The sequence below is a fragment of the Aethina tumida genome, chromosome 2, assembly GCF_024364675.1.
Source record: "Aethina tumida isolate Nest 87 chromosome 2, icAetTumi1.1, whole genome shotgun sequence".
NCBI lineage: Eukaryota > Metazoa > Arthropoda > Insecta > Coleoptera > Nitidulidae > Aethina > Aethina tumida.
This window is the reverse complement of record NC_065436.1, coordinates 25,207,210-25,227,055: the sequence shown is the minus strand read 5'-3', so window position 1 is coordinate 25,227,055 and position 19,846 is coordinate 25,207,210. Positions and strand designations below refer to the sequence as shown.

Genomic DNA, 19,846 nt, shown 5'->3' with positions numbered 1-19,846 from the left:
TTTTTCCATAAGAATAAAATTTATTAAGATTTCAGATCTTAAGTATATTAAAAACTGTAATAAACTGTAACTTTAAAGTATTTTTAATTAACTCCCGTTGATAAGAAATGATAAAATACCTATTCAAAAGATAATGCTTAGTGTACTTACCTTAATTTAATGGATTTTGTCAGATTTATTCGATTCGTATAAAAAACGCTAAAATCTAACATTTTCAAGATATTTCATAAAATGATTTAATTTAAATTTTGTCCGCTTTAATTAATTCCCTTTGAGTGAGAAGAAATTAACACAGTACAGTTACAGTAAAGAATCCATTGTATGAATTATCTTCCAGAATTTTAGCAAAGGGTACTTTGAAGTAAAAAATACATTCATCGCCCTCCTAACAAAAGTTTAGATCCCAGATACACTGCAGAAACTCAGTGTGGAAAAGTTTTGGTTTAGGTTTCCCTTCCTTGGCATGGTATAGTCCCGTGCCAAGAAAGGGAAACTAAAATACTAAAATTATTAGTAAAATGGACTGTTTCGTATATGAAGACATTATGAAAGATAATGGTAATGGAACCATTACCAACGATAACTTCCAAAGTTGTTCAAAGCTGGTTAAAAGATAAAAATCTTGAGCTTTTCGATTGGCCAGTGTAAAGTCTAGATCTAATTACAATCGAAAACTTTTGAAACGACATGTAATTTCGATGATGATTTAGATGAATTATAGTTAATTGAAGAGTTGTAAAATTTAATTTTAAACGACCATTGGCGATATTTCATTGAATGTTTCCGTCACCGTTTCCATTTATAACAAACAAAATATCAACAATTTTGTTTAAAATTAATACTTAACAAACATATATTTCTCAAAAGTATACTATTTCTGTGACAGCCACATTTATTAATGATTTTGCTTAATATTATTTAAGCGGAAAATATTTTGATTGAATGATGGGAGAAACAATATAGTGTAATTGTTTTAAATAAAATTTAAAATATTTTGATTCCATTTCATTAGAGGTGTGCGTCTCCTAATTATCGTTACGATAGAAATGTGTGTTATTTCTCTCTACATACAAAAATAATAAAAAAAATAATTAGCATCAGTCAATGAAAATGGCAAATATTACGTCCCAAGTACAATAGCTGAAGTACTTACCTTAAAAAATAATTAACTGTGCGGGGGTAATTTGATTAAATGAGACAGCATGTCTTGAAATAGGAATGTCGTATATTAATCAACATTTATAAAATATTTTAAATTGTAACAAACATGACTAGATTCATACTGATTCACAAATAAATGACAATGGTTCGCGGCGTCCCCCCCTTCTTGGTTGGGGGTACGGGGACACGCGCTTTGGTGTGTGGCGGTGGCTGGGTGCGGCCAGATGCCGGTTCTGACCGCCCCCACACAACCGCAAACGAACGAAACAACAATAATAACATTAACATACACAATTATTCCGCCTGATATAAACAAATAAATCAATGTTCGGTTTTGATTATTGATTATCTACACAGTAATGATTATTTAGCATTCGAATTCGATTTAAATAGTGATATATTGCGAGGGTGGAGACGGGCCGGCCTGCTTCCAATGTCGCGGGCCGGCCGACAAACATCACGGCTCCGTGGCTTACGGACGTATGCGATGCCCCCGACCTATTCCACCCACCCACTTCCGCAATATCTTCTCAACGTTCCACAAATTAGAAATAATCATACTTGATGATATTCATAATACGTAACTTATTTAATTAAAATGCCGATTTTTAAATGCCTTGCCTGTAGAAATTGAAAATAAAATTAATTCATAATTCTAAAACATATTTACACTGTTAAAATTGACAAATTGTATTGACTTGTATTAACATTAAAGTTTCTTACAGGGATGGCACTAATTTTCCAGAAGTTATGTAAGTTTTTGGCATGAATTCAACTGGAATTTCGATAGTATACAATTTATTTAATGAGAAAATAATTTATAAAAACATTAATTCAATATGTAGATCATGGGGAGACTTCAAAGCAAAAATGCCATAAAAGATGCTTTAATACGGTGGGGTATTCCAAATCGTTCGTGGTGGAAGTGGCGTAGGGAGAAATAGTTCAGAGGGGGCCGTCCGTTTTAAGAGCCGCAGCGGCCGGACCCGTGCCCACCGTTCCGGCTACGCGGGTGGATATGTAACAAGGGCTAAAGCTAATCCAACCCTAGGTAAGCTTCACACAGCCCAAAAATACAAGCACTTAAAACAGTGCCAAGAACTAATAAGAGTTCGTGTGAGCACTACACAGCATACTCGCATCGGGCCGCGACACGCCTTTTCACAGTGGCCTAAATTGCAAATTTAGCCGGTTCTCTCCTCTCTTGGTTTCTGGTGTCCGGATGTCGGGCAATTCCAAACGCAACGCGCCGACACACCACCCAGTTCACTCATCAAAAATGTTTCTCTTAACGAATTTTGTTCATTATAAATCAATCTTTAAAACAGTTTATTTAAAAAATATTTAATTGCTCTCCGTAAATATTTCCTTCAAAATAATATTTTTAAGTATAATTTTCTCATGTACATAATATTATAACTGAACATTTTATTTCGAAACTAAGCGACAAAATAACATTTGTGGTGTTAGAACCTTGTGGAGTGTCGGAATCCATCTTTTAGGCAGTATAACATGGAATTGCTCAGTCATTATTGTAAAATACCAGTTCAGTCAAATTTAAAAGATTCTATCTTGAGGCGTGATAAAATTCTCAGCACAATGATTCGCGCACCTTAAATCTGTTAAGTAACGTTGTCTGCCATAAGTTTCTAAAATTTGCTCGCAAGATTTCAAGTCTTTATTTAAAAACGCTCTCATTACAAGCTTCATGGGCTTCATTGTAAATGAAAAAATCGCAAGCCTATAGTCATTGTATAATATACGAATAGAAAGCTCAGAATACTGCAATTTTATGGTAACAATGTCACTGTAACACCTTTAAACGGTCGGTAAGAGTTAATGCTGAAAATTTTCTCTGCCGTTGTCATATTTCGCTTGAACTAATCGCAAAATATGTTCGTTCTTATGTTATGACTATTTTTGGATAACTCTTGCATATTAAGCCACTTTTTTGTGTTAACAGACTTAAACAGAGACCTAATATGGAAGAAAACCAAGGAACATCGTAAAATAAGAACTATTCTAGGTTAGAGGTATAAATGCAAAGGTTTATAAGATTCATTGCTTGATTTTTAACTATAAATCACTATTCTTAGCTAAGACTAGATATTACATTCTCATTTACTTATGTTTGGTAATTAGAAGTTGTATTACAACATTACAAGTTGGGAAAAACAAATATCGCACCGTTTCGATGATATCTAATGATCATACTTAAACACATTTGAGGTAATTAGATGCTTTTCCAAAGCGAAGGTGCTTTCATTGAGGTATATAACCCCAAAGGGCTATGTACAAGTTTAAATAACATATACAACAATATTTACAAAGAAACCTAACTTATATACAAACTCAATAAAAAATAATATTTTTTGGCTTGACTTTGCAAAGCATCTAAAAACTTCAACATGATCTCGGAGTGATTCAACGGAATCGTGGCAACTTTTAATTTTTGGCAATTTAATAATCTGACAACTCCAAACTGAAATCTCCTCGTTGTGGACTTTGGAATCTTTGAAGCTGGTCCAGAAAAATCCAACGTCCACCATGAGGTAAAACCCATTGTGTCAATGGCTCGTATACTCGTGTTTCCCAAACAAATCGTCCGGTACATTTCTAAGAACGTCGACGAAGAAATCCACTAAAGAATTCTAATTTAATTTATTTTAGGAAACGAATTGGCATTTTTTCCCCGCTAGATTTATCTATTTATACCTCTGTGCGTTCGAGAGATGGCGTCACAAGCCGATGCGCCTCGAGATGGCGTTACTGCTTTGGTTACTCATTATTAAATATTACGTTATCATTATCATTATTATAAGTTACTTTCATATTATTTATAGGTATTTATTCCCATAGTGATGGGGCAGAGGATCACGAACCTGCACTCTGTGGCGAAGGCGCACACCCTGTTTATAAATATATGTACATCACTCATTTGTTCAAGTTAATTTTTTTACATTTAGGTTTATTCCTTGAGATTTATGTTGCGTCAGTTCTGTGTGTTTTTTTTTTTTTTGAATGAAAAAGGAGAGAGACGGTACAGAAATTTAGAAATACGGACAGATCAGTTACCCTTTCGTTAACACTCTCCTCCTGGTTAATTAATCCAATATGTGCCAGAACTTACATACAATAGATCCAAATAGATATTAAAGACACCCTCAAAAGAAAAACCTTCGAACATCCGCCTCCTTCACAGAGTGCCCGGCTGCTTGGCTGTGCCGCGCCACTATCATTATTATGTAATAATTATGTTATATGTTTGGCAGGATATCTCACCCAAAAACAATCGTTATAGTAATACAAAAGTACCGAGAAAAAAGTCCTGTGAATTTGATGTAACAGTTCGGATAGCGTCCGGAGCACTGCACTTTGACACTCGCGTCTACTGTTGTTGTCTTCGTCGTTCCTTGTTGGGGGTTGGTGGTGTCGTGGTGTCGACGCCTCCGTCTCCACTTGCCGGTGTATCTTCTCGTTCAGTTGGGGCGACCGTGACTTCATCTGTTCGGTTCTTGCTTGGCTGCCGGGGTTTCTCGTGAGGCAAGGCGCATCGAGAAGACAACAATAATCTGCGTCAAGCAGTATTAGGTGCAGCGCATCCGTCACTAAAAACAAAAAATTGCAATTAGAATACTATTCATTGTTGGATTAAATATGGTTTTAGAAAATTTAACTTATTCATTTCTACAACTGTGTATAACTAGAACGAAACTTGTGTATATTAGGTCGGTTTCAACGTAGTAATGCCTAAAGATGGGCTGTGTCGAAGATTCCTCAGATAGATACAATTATAAAAAGACTCCTCTTCAAAAATTCTTGCAAAACATCAAGACAAATCACAAAGAAAATTTATCTAGATATTAGTATCAGTATAATGAGAAATCGCCTTATTGATGCTGGACTATATGACCGAGTTACAGTTAAAAATCCACAGCTATCAAAGAAAAATAGATCGTCCCTCTGGCATCTGCAAAATACCACTTATCATGAATTCAGGAAAAACGAAACAATGTCCTTTGGAGTGGAAAGTAAATTTAATTTGTTTGGGTCGGATGGTGGAACGTTTATGAGACGACTAATGGGGCAACGATACCATTTTAAATACCAAATTCCTACGATTAAACATGGTTACGGAAGTATTCTGGTTTGAAGATGCTTTCCTCGATCCAAAGTTGGAAATATGATTCAAATGGAGTATGAAATGGATCTTTTTTAAGACAGATACATATTGAATTTCCGGAGGAATAAATGCCACTACGTTAGATATTTCAACAAGACATCATCCCAATTGTTAAAGAGTCTTTTCTATGGAAAAACTTAGCTGTCCTTGACAGTCTCAGCCCCTAGATCTAAATCATGTTGAGGTCTTTTGGGAAGACTGTTACATCCAAACAAGAAACATCAAAAGTAAACAAGAAATTCTTCAAACCATACAAGTAGCAGGAAGAAAAGAAGATTCATTGCAGAGACTGGTAGATTCTATGCCTAAAAGATGCCAAGCAGTGATAGAAGCCAAAGGTTACGTTATAAAATATTGATTTATTTAAGTTATTGTTATATATTTTTTAATATTAGTAAAATATTCCAGTTTTTTTTTTTATTAAAAAAAGTAAAAACCGAATATAATGATCATTGTGATTAATGCCAACCTTGCAGTAAATTAGATGTGTTGCAATAGATTAGGGAAAACATTAAATACCATCTATAACAAGTAAATAAATATTCCATATTTTTTCCACAAAATGTGACATTTTGACTATAAGTATATATTTTCATGTTACATAATTAAAAAAAAATTGATCCTGACAAAAAATACAAATTGTATGGAACAGTCCCGCTTTAATTAGGCCACACTGTATGCTAATAAATAATTATTTGTATTAATACTCTTAACCTTAACAGATGGTGTCTATTATTAAATTATTTTGAAGAACAATTTTTCGATGAACATTTTTGTGCCAATGGCATAAACAAAATATTTATACAACTCTCTTTTTCAATGTATTACATGTTTATGTAGTACGATCGAATCGTAAAAATTTTATAGCAAAATTTGTTTATAATTCTATTAAGATTAGTCAGTTTTTATAAACTTTATTATTCTGTTTATCCATGGATACGATATTGAAATGAGTATTCTAAGTTGGAGCATATGGTAGATATTTTTAAATATCTTCAGACAGTAAACTACCAGTTAAACATTATTACATCATTTTTCAATGACACTGAAGACTAAATAATTTAGACTAGAATTTACAAACTATATAATCAATCACATCATGATTATTTTCGAATTAACATTGATGAACTGCGTTCAAAGTTTGTTTAAAAACCGACTGGTTTTTCGCCTTCTAAAATCTCCACCTCATTTATGTCGACTCCGAGACAACCTCGAAACAATATATACAAAAGCTGACTGGCATTGTAAGGTTTATGTCGAATAAAATTGGCGGCGTGTTGCGGCAGCATCCTGCGCCTCCCGTATCGAACACACGGGACGAGCGCGTGACTTCCGCGAAGAAGAAGTCGCCGCCGACGTCGCAGCGCTCAGACAACGCCGCCGCCGGCCGCGCGTCTCCATGGCGACGGGTGATGCGCCGCTCGCGCTCGATACGAGAGGTGCGAAACCTGCTCCCCCCTCATGCCACCGCCGATTCGCGGAGAGCGCGCGCCTTAACCGCCCGCCGACCCCGCGACCGCCCCTTCTGGACCACCATCCGACAATGCTGCAGTCGGGTGGCGCGGTTGCCGCTGCCGCCACATTGATGCCCGATCGGCCCATCTGTTGGAATACGTGCGGCGTGAGGCGGGCATCAATTTTCGAAGAGGTCCTTCCGCAAACTCCTCATCAATTTATTGGATGATAAAACATTTTTATGGACACAGTAAATTTATCATTTTTATGGAGTTAAAAAAATATATACGGAATTTATACAACTGTATTTACTTTTAGGCTTATACACTATCAACTGGAAGGCGTCAACATTTATTCGATCTCATTATTAATATAAATTTTAAAAATTGGCCTCCAAGTTGAAAATGTATGGCTACATAATTAACCGAATTTATATTTAACAGCAACATGGAAAACCAATCGACCCTGCTAAATATTTGAATGAGCTCAATGCCAAAAATATGTCAGTCAATTTAGCCCGGATTGGATGTTAGGGGAAACACTTCCCGACAACGCGTCGTCGTAAATAAAAAATAAACGTCAAGGACTTTCCGGTAAAATTATTAAATTATGTTCCCTCACTTAAAATTTCCATAAGTTAATGATGAATGGAAACATCACTTCACTGGTGGCAATGTTAGGAAGGTGTAAAAAAATTACCTCGTAGTCAAACGTCAGTCTCGATGCTCATGGCGTTGATATTGTTGTTGTGGCGCGGGTTGCAGTTCTGCTTCCGAACGAGCTGGTCGCGCGTCACCAGCAGGCCCTCCTCCAGCTCGACCAGGTCACTGCTGGACTCGCTCAGCGAGCTCTTTTTCATGTGCTGGCCCAGCGTTCCGGGCAGGTACGGGCAGCTCGTCACATGGTTGAAATTCTGCGACTGCATCTCCTCCTGGTCCGTTTCACGGTGGTAGAAGTAGTTGAAGTTGGAGACTATGACGGGCACCGGAAGCGCGATGGTCAGCACACCGGCGATCGCACACAGCGAACCAACTATCTTGCCCCAGACACCAACCGGCCTGCACAGCACAATGCAAACGGTTTTAGTAACTTATGTAATGTATATTATTTTGTGTTTCAATATCTTCCTTCGATGGATTATTGAAACCGTGAATTGATTAATCTATTTTATCTATTTGATCTATCTTGTAAAGTATTTAGACGGGAACAACTGTGACTATTAATGGCAATACATCCTTGATTCACCGGATTAAATTGTCTTTCAGTTTGAAACAATTGTGATTCTACATCTGTAAGATAAACCAAAACGTAAATAAAAATGTAAAAATAAAGTTTACGACCAATTAAAAATATTAATATCTTTGTTTTAAAAACAATGAATTTTAACTACACAATTAATATGATTAACAATTTTTGTATCTAAACGTTGTTGTATCACCATAACATCACAATCATTCCGATCTCCAAAACCTATTAAAATTAAAAAAAAACTCCAAAACTTTCTAAGGATAAAACCAACAAACAACATGCACTTTGCAAAAAAGCAACACAAACGCAAGCAGGATAGTAGACAAGTGTGTAAGTGTAAGAGGTCGACGCAGGAAGGATATGTAGGTTAGGACACGAAGCCCATGCGGGTTATACATTCCAGAAAATTCTTTGACTCGACAAAATTTCCCTTCAATCAACATCTAAAACTCGTAGTTCAAATGTGTACGTCATTTTAAAAATTCCAAAGATGTTATCTTAACGACGGTGACATCTTTGTCATATTTTTCAATTCTTTTTTCCCATTATATATTGCTTTTAAAGACTGTTCGATGTGAATCAACTCTAAAACACACTTACACTTGAAAAAACGTCCAAAACAGAAGTGCAATTTTGTGCCGAACAATCAAGAGTGGGTAAGGACGGGGCACTTGTACAAATTGTCCCTCATTAAACAACCATTAAATGCATCTATGAATACTCATGTGTATTGCAGCTTGATTACAAATCATTAGCGACCATTAAAGACTTTTTGATTTATTACAAATAATGTAAATGTGTTCTCTTCATTCCTATCAAAATCATGCCTTCAAAAATTAATATAATGTTATTTATTGAGTCAAATGAGGGCGTGGAAATAAGTTTTTAGAAAATTTTAAACTAGAAGGTTAAAATTTAAATATATAATATTATAAAGCTATATACAGGACCTAAAATAATTAGGTACTCATATTGTGAAAAGTTAAGCTTTTATTTAACATGAAACATAGTATCCTGCAAGAAGCGAATATAGATAAGACGTAGGCAGACATAGGCTTTCCACTTTGGCAACAACAATTGAAGCATAGTTTTAAGCTGAGTTGAATTCGTTATATCAGTGTTTCCCGGTTTTGGTGGGAAGCAGACCTCGGGGCCACGTCCTCATTTGTCAAAAGGGTCGATTCACATGGGACAACCTCGGAAATGTTGTCAAGCAAAGGCCGTAGTGAGAAGGTTTAATTCGCATACTGTAAATCAACTTAGAAAATTCTTTGTTCCTGATTTCTGAATATCAAAAATGAAAAGCAACATCGAGCACACATCGAGCGTCACGACATCTAGGGCATTTTAGGAGGCTGGAACAAAATGGTATTTGATTCAGACTGCGAAAATTGCGAACTTCACGGTCGCCGATCCCAAGTGTATGTATTATTTTTTTTTTCGACAATTGGTTTCGATTGAAATTCGCAAATTTTGAGAGCGGTCTACACTTTTGCACAGTCTGAACAGAGTTCGACAACGGTGTTAGCTCAAATGAGACGATAGGCTCCGACGCGTCCCGGATCAAAGAATTTTCTGGTGGTCTCGAAACTCATGTGTGTTTTTTTGCTACGGTGCGCGGTGGATCCGAGATCAGAGTTGGATGGTCCAAATTTAGAAATACAAATAAAAAGGTTTTATCATGTTCTTATAATTTAACTTAAACTTTTAAAGAAACAATTTCTGTATTTAAATTAAGGAATGTCTACATCACATTTAAATTTTTTACCAAAAAGGGGGGTTTAAATATGTACTTTGAAATGATGACCGATATTAAATATGTGAATAAAAATATTTTCTATTTAATATTTAATGAGAAGCTGCATTCAAATGTGGTTCAATGTCGTAACTGTTTAAAGTGAAATCAAATTTATAATTGATTTTGATTAGATTCCTTGTATCTATTTATCCAGAAGCACTGTAGTAGTAGAACAACATTGTCAATGTTTTGACTCGCTTATGTTAACATTGGAAGGCAAACACGGACGACATGGTCCACACTAAACTGCAACGGATAGATAAACGAAACAGGAAATCCGTTTCCAGAATTTGAACCACACAAGTTTCGATCGGGCCCGGAACCAGAGACTGCGGCACCACCGCGCTGTGGAGGCAACTAAATCTGAATTAGGTGTGTACATCATACGTCATGTCGCCGTAGCCCACGGTCGTCATGGTGACCACTGCCCACCAGAACGCGTCCGGGATGGACTTGAAGAAGGAATTCTCCGAGCCCGCCTCGGCGAAGTAGACGGCGCTAGAGAAGAGCACGACACCTGCAAGGAGCAGAGGAGAGGGTGAGTGTTGGTCTGTGTCACACTGTACCTCATATCGCCGTAGCCCACTGTGGTCATGGTCACGACCGCCCACCAGAAGGCATCCGGGATGGATTTGAAGAAGGACTTCTCCGTGCCGGCCTCGGCGAAGTACACGATGCTGGAGAAGAGCACCACACCTGGAACAGAGGACGAAGGGAGGGCCGCGCGCGAACGGTGGCCGTGTCGATATCGTCAGTACAATGCAGCGACGTTTCTTTACAGTGGTCACACACGGGTCACACATACATATTGCGAGTCGGTCACATTTCGGTTATAACCTACCTGAGTATATCTAAGCATATCGCATTAAACCTGAGCGAAAACCAGCAGTGATATAAAGATCACTTAAGATGATAACTTATTATCTTTGTATAAATACTTAATACTGATTGGTAGCTATACTGGAATTAATTTAAACTACCGTGGAATGATGTTAAATTACGTTTCTGTTTAATTTACAACAAATAACTTTAAGAGAAAGGTGTGTCAAGTTTGAAAGCATGCGATTGATACTTATCTGAACGGAGCTTAAGTTTCTTGTTCAGGTCTCCACCGTAAAACTTTATAGATCAACATTTTATCACTTTCTAACTTTCTAACACTATACACATACAAAATAGCACAATACTTTTTTACTTTAACAGAATCACTGAAATCACTGATGAGGTTTTCCACTGTGCGTCGAAATGTGACCGACCGTTGCCAGAAGAACGGTGATAGTAGAAGAATAGATGTGGGAATAAAAGAAGATGGGAGGAATTGGATCGAAGACCTACCTATAAAAAGGAAGAAGATGAGCAAACCCAACTCTCGCATGCTGGCCTTGAGCGTGCGGCCGAGGATTTGCAGTCCTTTACTGTGCCGGCTAAGTTTGAAGATGCGGAAGACTCGCACAAGCCGAATGACACGGAGAATGGCCAACGACATGGCCTGGTTGGTGCTCTTGTCTTGAGGGCTGACGGGCGCCCGAGGCAGGTTGAGCGTGTCCTCCTCTTCGGCGACTACGGTGGCCAACGTGATAAAGTACGGAATGATGGCGATGATGTCGATAAAGTTCATGACGTCTCGGAAAAAGTGTAGCTTATTGGGACACGCCAGGAAGCGCACGGACAATTCGAACGTGAACCAAATGATACAGATGGTCTCTATGAGGAAGAAGGGGTCCGTGATGTCGGGCACCTCGTCCTCCTCTATCTTGGTGCCGTTGGTGGTTGTGTTGAACACCTTGTAGTGCTTGAACTCGGGCAGCGTTTCCAGGCAGAAGATGACGATGGAGAGCAGAATGACGAAGACCGATATAATGGCGACGACCCGAGCCGCCTGCGACGACTCGGGATACTCGAACAGGAGCCACACGTTGCGCTGGAACTCGTGCGAGGGCAGCGGTTTCTCCTCCTCCTTGATGAAGCCCTCGTCCTCCCTGAACTTATTGATGGCCAGTTCGCCCAGCTCGTAGAACTTGATCTCTTCGCTGAAGACGTCGAGGGGCACGTTGACCGGCCTGCGCAGCCGGCCACCGCTCTGGTAGTAATAGAGGATGGCGTCGAACGAGGGCCGGTTTCGGTCGAAGAAGTACTCATTGCGGAGCGGGTCGAAGTAGCGTATTCGCCGGGCCGGGTCGCCCAGCAGCGTGTCCGGGAACTGGTTCAGCGTCCGAAGCTGGGTTTCGAACCGAAGGCCGCTCACCTGAAGCAACAACATATTCTTCATCAACGCTCAATCTTCAACTAAGCACGAATATAAGTGATTTTAAAGGAAACTTCTGTCGTCCACAATGGGATCATATCCATAATAAATGCTACAATAGTTTAATTAATATGGTGATCAAGGAAGGATCTTTTCTAAAAATTTAGGATCAAACTTATATTTCTAAATTAAAAATAAATAATTTTATAAGAATATATTTTAAACTGCATTTACTATAAATTGGCACAAATTTTTAAAATTATTATATCTCATAAATTTCATTTATAAACTGACTACTACATTTATCTTTATGTTGTTATATTAAACAAAATTAAATCGATTGTAATTATATATTTTAAAAATATATAAAAAAATATTTCAGTTTATAACTATATTATTGTTCGGTGAACTAATAATTATTCATACAAGATGGAGAGTGAGTTTTATTGGATACACTTGATCTTGCATAATTTTCCATATTCGTAGTTAGTAAGTCTTGAACTAGAAACGCTAAGTATCTATGAGATAAAATTATGCATACGCTCCGCACACATGGAAAGTGCACATGCTTGTTTTGTTAATTATATGAATAAAACATTACTTGTAGATAAATATTGCGTTTAATAATTTACGATCAAAATCAAAAACATCAACCAAACAACTCTAACAATTAAAAAACAGAAATAAAACTATTGTAAAGACTGAGATTCATTTGCAGGACAAGGATTATTAGAATAAGTGGTAAGCAGGTCAAGTTGCCGGAGGAGAAAACGTGACGGCTTTCAAAAGGAATACACAAGTCAAAGAAAAACTTACGTTTATCACGACTCTTTCACAAAAATCGTGGTCGTGTGGGATGGGCTCGAAGTGGGCTACACCAGTGAACTGGGAGTGGGGGGTGTGCCCGTCCTCTTCCTGGCTGCTGAGCTTGGGCAGCGACCTGAAAAAAAAAATATATATATAAAATTTTAAAAACTATTTTTGTACATGTTCTCGTAGAATTTTTAAATAACCTACATGTCAGATATTATGCTGACATGTTTTGGTGAGAAATGAGAAATCATAAGCAATAATAATTATGTTTTGGTTAATAATGCTTAATTGTATATTTCTATATGCACATGTTGTGGAAACCAACAATATGCATCATTTTGTACTAGCCATTATTGATATTTTACAGTTCAAACAATGATCAATTTGAAAGTTAATTAAACCATTAAATTAATACCAAACTAATAACTTTGAACGATTCGCAATTCCAGTTTCACTATGGAACTCATAAATTAACTTATATTACTTTAGTATTACATATAAACTTATTAATTGCCGGACATTAAGGAAAGTTTGTATTGGTTGACATTTATTGTAAACATTGTAACAGTATTATTGTCTAATTAATAAAGTACCTTCTTACTTTAGTTGTTTTCTTACTGTTAAAAATAGTGTGCAACACAAAATCACAACATTTGGACATTTTTTACGGAAAACTAGAACTTAAAAATATAAACTACGGCAATTTAGAACAATTTTATTGTTTACACGGCAAAAAACTGGTTTCTTGATACAATAATTGTACAGTATTAGACAAAAATATTTTACTCAAAAATCATATAATCAAATAATTAAAAAAAATATACACGATATACAATAATAAATATTGGTAAATATTTTAATCAAATAATTTTTCAAATTTTTGATAAATCATTTCAAACAAATGGTTATCATTTGCATGGCATGAAATATTCAGTGGTAACATTCGTTATGCAGTTCAAAATGTGGTCGTGCACATAATTGAATTGTCCCTTGACCGTTTTTCAATTTAACTTGTACGAAGTGCAAAAACAGTTTATGTTTAATTATTAAAATTGATTTTATTCTGCTTACCCATAACGAACAGAACAACAAAATTCACAAAAACTTCGTAACATATTTGTTTTAAAACCGCACTAGTCGTATTATCTTTGCAAACTAATAAGACGACAGTAAAACGATATAATTTCTAAGTGACAATAATTATTCGTGGTTCGTAACATTTCAACACGTTATTGCACCGCAAAAATTAAATATGTGTTTTGTGTGTTGATTTTAATGTTTGGCATTATATGCGAAAGGTTATCAGTAATTTGTGTTTCAAATAGACTAGGAAATTCGAATTGTACAACAACGAAGATATTTCTGCGACTGTTTACGAAACTAACCTGGTCTAGTACACATTCTCTTTCTGTTGGATAATTGTATGCCTACGTATGTTTATACATTATTTATGACGCGATAAGGTGTGAGAAAAGTGTAAGCATTTATTTAAACTATTGTTAAGAATTTCATTGATGTTTAACATATGTTATAATGTTTTTTATGTCATAAATTAAAAACATATTTTAAAAATCAAACGTTATATTATTTATGAGTCAATTAAAAATCAGTTACTTTTTTTATTTTTCAATTTCAAATTATTTTAATTCAATAATATACTCACAATATACTTTTGTACTAAAATATCAACATTTCAAATTATGACGATTGTACAAATTTCAAATTGTACAGAAATAAGTGTATATAAATTATTTAATAACAATGCTCACAACCAATAAATTATTAGAAAACTAATTCAATTTTAATATAATTTATTGTCATAAGACGAATATTAAATTTCAAATAGTACCAAAATAAATATATCAAAATTAAATCAACAAAGACGCTCAAAATCGACAGATCAATGAAAATTAATAAAATTTTCAATATAATTTATTGTCATATGACGAACACCAAATTTTCAAATTGGAAACAAATAGGATTATAAAAAATTATTCAACTCTGTTCATGACCAATAAATTAATAGAAAACTAATTCAATTTTTATATAATTAATTCCTATATGATGAAATCAAATATTTAATTTCTACGGAAATAGGCGAATAAATGATGGTGTCACAACCAATAAATGGGTAGAAAACAAAATCAATTTTTAATATAATTTATTGTCGTAAGACGCATATCAAAATTTCAGATAGTATTAATATAAGTGTATCATAAATAATTCAATAAAGATGCTCATATCAATAGAATAATAAAAATTAATTAATTTGTAACATAATTTATTGTCATATGACGATTGTTCAAATTTCAAATTGTATAGAAATAAGTGTATTAAAGATTATTTAATAACAATGCTCACGACCAATAAATTAATAGAAAACTATTAAATTTTAATACAATTTATTGTTATAAGATGAATATTAAAATTTCATATAGTACCAAAATAAATGTATCAAAATTAAATCAATAAAAACGCTCAAAATCAACAGATCAATGAAAATTGATACAATTTTCAATATAATTTATTGTCATATGATGATTACCAAATTTTCAAATTGGATACAAATAGGTGTATAAAAAATTATTCAACCCTGTTCATAACCAATAAATTAACAGAAAACTAATTCAATTTTTGATATAATTAATTGCTATATGATGAAATAAAATATTAATATTCTACAGAAATAGGCGTATAAATGATGGTGTCATAACCAATAAATGGATAGAAAACTAAATCAATTTTTAATACAATTTATTATCGTAAGACGAATATAAAAATTTTAGATAGTATTAATATAAGTGTATCTAAAATAATTCAATAAAGATGCTTATTTTAAAAGTTAATTAATTTTTATTATAATTTACTGTCATATGACGAATACTAAATTTTTAAATTGTACATAAATAGGTGTATAAAAGATTTTTCAATAACGATGCTCACAAAAATGAATTAATAGAAAATTAATTCAATTTTTAATATAATTTATTGTTATAAAACGAATATCATAATTTCAAATACGAAAATAAGTGTATCAAAAATAATTGAAAATTAACAGATCTATAAAAATTAATTTTCAGTATAATTTATTGTCATATGACGAATATCAAATTTTCAAATTGGATACAGATAGGTGTATAAAAAATTATTCAACACTGTTCATAACCAATAAATTAATAGAAAACTAATTCAATTTTTGATATAATTAATTGCTATATGATGAAATAAAATATTAAAATTCTACAAAAATAGGCGAATAAATGATGGTGTCACAACCAATAAATGGATAGAAAACTAAATCAATTTTTAATACAATTTATTGTCGTAAGAAGAATATCAAAATTTCGGATAGTATTAATATAAGTGTATCAAAAATAATTCAATAAAGATGCTCATATCAATAGATTAATAAAAATTAATTAATTTTTATTATAATTTACTATCATATGACGAATACCAAATTTTTAAATTGTACAGAAATAGGTATATAAAAGATTATTCAATAACGATGCTCACGAAAATGAATTAATAGAAAATTAACTTAAATTTTAATATAATTTATTGTTATAACACGAATATCAAAAATTCAAATACGACAATAAGTATATCAAATATAATTCAATTTATTGTATGAAGATGCTCACAATCAATAGATCAGATATACTAAATTTTCTAATTGTATAGATATATGTGTTTCAAATTCAACACAGGTATTCATAACCAATAAATAAAGAATTTATAATTTATTAACACATGATGAATACCAAAATTTCAAATTGTGTTGAATATAATTTGTTGGCTTATGGTGAATATCAAAATGTTTCGTCCCGCTATTCTTAATTATCCATTTCAACGAAGTTTCTATTAAAAATCAGATTCATTTGATTGATTGTCCCCTTAATATCATGTTAAAAGCCAACAATCGATCGGTACTATTGCAATCGTACCGCCTAAAACACAATAGATCAAATCGTATCGATGAAGAAACGCGGCCTGTTACTGTTACCGTTGATAGCATGCGGAACAATGACGTCAGAGGAGTTGTTGGCCGACCAACGATCTACCTACCCCCACCGTCGTTCCCGTGACGTCAGAGTGTGGAAACTGGGTCGCAGAGGATACTGGGATATCGGGAGAGTGAGCACATCTCCATTCTCGGTCCCGTCCGAAATGAATTTTCCCTCGCGCCGATGGTAGTTGCAGATAAGGGAGGACGACGTCGAAAAATAGCTTATTAAGTTGTTTTCTGACGCCGCGAATCCGAATCCCGGTCGATGATTGATGCCGGCGGTTTTAAGCGGTACCGTGCACCCTCCAAAATTCGTTTATGTCAGTTTTGAGGGGTGCGAATTTCGAATAATGCACAATACATCTGATCGATTCATCACGTGTGTATTTGGTGTTTGGAATTCATAAGGGACTTGGGTATTGATTTACCTCCAAAAACTGTGAAACCAATCATAAAGACAATAAAGTGGTTTTTATTGCTGGCCAGGGGGTATTGACATTTCAATTTATTTTTCGGACGTTAACAAAACAAATTTCGATAAATATTATGCATCTGTGTAAACCCAGCGATTCGAATAAATTTTAATGACAAAACACAAATTAATTCTGTCGTCGATGTTGAATGGCTAATTCTGAAGACTTAACTCTTAACAGGCTAATAATACTCGTAAAACTGCGTCGCGATGCCGAAACGGTTTTGGATTTTTGCTGTTCGTGCATTCGTGCTAAAGAATGCGTGACAAAAAACGAATTTCACGCTAATTATAAAATGATCCTGGTGCAATGTTAGGTGGATAACGGGAGAGAACGAGAAGAGAAGTCTATGTGGTTAAATTTAGAACCCTCGGGGACCTTAAAGCTTTTTATCTATTACAGGAATTTTATGTATTTTTAATATCTTCTATACATTTGACCATTTTGTTTTAAAAATAGAAATATAGATGTAAGGAGGAAATAATTGCACAAATCTTAGCTTAAATTAAACTTTATTAATCATAATAAGGGCTTGAGTCAATAGATTTTTGCCAATGAGGATCAAGCTTATACTTAAGAAGTTGTTAAAATCTTTGAAAAGGTGATAATCAATTGAAGAAAGGTCTGGTCAGTAAAACGGATGAGGCAAACTTTCGTATCCCACAGCTTTTACAGTGTCATGTTATGTGTCATGTTTTTATGAAGAAGAATTAGCTTCTTTGTTTTGAACAAGTATTTGAGGCTGATTCAGCCTTGTTTGAAGTGAAACAAGAAAATTGTAGGAATTTGCTTCTTACCCATATTTTATTCATAGCCTTGAATAAACGCCCATATGATTTCAAATAAAAGAGAGTTTACACGTTTAGATAGAGTGGAAGCATAGTGTTTTAAAAGTGTTATATCACCTCATACCAATGCATCAAAATTTGATCAAATATTCATCACTAAGAAATCAATGATAAAAAACTTATTAACATTCTTGACTATTTTATAATAAACTACTACCAATAGATATTAGTGGCAATGAATAATATCTCTATTGAGGAGTAATAAATAAAATAAAATATTTTTAGAACATATTCACAGTAACTGTTAGTGTAAACAATTGTGGTGGCATAGTGGATAAATCCAGCTGGTTTCAATTAGATTTCCGACTTAGTTTAGCAGGTCTCGAACAAACAGCACATTTTTGTAATCTCCCTAGACACTGATTTTCATTACAAAAATCCCGTCGCAATCGCTCCCATCTTGCTCCTTGTACTTGTATGTAGTTACGACTGGATAATAATCGTCTGTACGCGTGTACCCAGCCTGAAATTGTTGACTTTTTACATCCGATATTGTCTTATAATCTTTGCATAGACACGAATAAAATTAGACGTGAGTCTGCACTCATGAATAGTTATTGTCTTTTTACATTTCAGTGCACTCCAGCCAGATTATTGATATGGCATGTAGTCGGGAGGACATGTTTGTTGCTGTTATGTTCTGGTAACGTTTTAAAAACGGCTACGAAACAAGATAAGACCGTGTGACATTCATACACGTTAAACATTCCATCGAACACCACCGTAAAAAGTTATGGTACAAAACATAAATCGAGTCGGACTGGAGTTTTAAATTAGAACTTGCCGTTAAAATCCGAGTAAACAAAACGCGGTCGCGAGCTTTAAAATCAAGATTTCTGCCGTTGTTAAAGGCGGAATTATGCACGGACTTTTCAAATAAGATGGTATCGAACCCATAAAAACTATTATTTGTCCTTTGCAAGCGGGAAAACGTACCGCAATTGATCTGATAAGACTAATAATGCCTTCATTGGGGGCACTACAATTTTAAGGAACTCCGAGGATGGTTTTTCTTTTTTTTTTCGTCGTTTTTCCGCCCATTAAACTTTATGTACTCACGATTTCTGTTATTGCCAAGTACATGAATTATTTTTATAGACGGACAACAAAAACGGATTATCTTCTTCAAACGTTCCATGATTAGGTCGCAATAAAAATTGTTTATTTTTGCAAGGATTTATTGAACACAGATTTAATGAACGTTCAAATGACGTCACCACCGTGACCTACATGCAGACAATGACGTCAACAACGAACTGCAACCCGATTTGTGGATGCATTGAACTTATAATGGCATAAATCATGCATTGTAACATTTGTAGATGTGAAGGGTGTTACAAAATTTAATGTTTTATGCAAATTTTGGGTTGAAACAACAGGTTTTTATATGCCCCAAAATCATTGTACATATTGTAAGTTAATGTTTCCTTTACTATAATAATAAGATCTTTAATGATTTAAGATTTAAGGTTTACACTTCATAAAATTTATTTTCAGTCTGGTGATAAAAATAAAAATTAAATTGTAAATATTTAAACTATTCGATCATAATTTAGGAATATGAGAGAGTTATGTCATAATTAATTTCACATACTACCAACACATTGAACAGA

The 19,846-nt window shown here is 34.5% G+C and overlaps 1 protein-coding gene across 6 annotated transcripts in view; it reads right to left on the bottom strand.

Moving 5' to 3' along the window:
- Positions 1 to 1,207: 1,207 nt before the first annotated feature.
- The window catches only part of LOC109609017 (potassium voltage-gated channel protein Shaker), a 245,186-nt gene continuing 226,547 nt past the window's right edge, over positions 1,208 to 19,846 (bottom strand). For 3 of the 6 annotated variants that reach the window (XM_049963679.1, XM_049963681.1, XM_049963682.1), the window contains exons 2-6: positions 12,907 to 13,030; positions 11,181 to 12,090; positions 10,233 to 10,362; positions 7,499 to 7,857; positions 1,208 to 4,769 (exon numbers count right to left, since the gene is read on the bottom strand). In XM_049963679.1, the coding sequence (XP_049819636.1) occupies positions 7,506 to 7,857; positions 10,233 to 10,362; positions 11,181 to 12,090; positions 12,907 to 13,030 (1,516 nt within the window). In that variant the 3' untranslated portion in view covers positions 1,208 to 4,769; positions 7,499 to 7,505. Of the gene's footprint in view, positions 4,770 to 7,498; positions 7,858 to 10,225; positions 10,363 to 10,411; positions 10,542 to 11,180; positions 12,091 to 12,906; positions 13,031 to 13,496; positions 13,587 to 19,846 lie in introns of those variants that run through there. The other 3 variants (XM_020025630.2, XM_049963680.1, XM_049963683.1) reach the window with 3 other exon arrangements.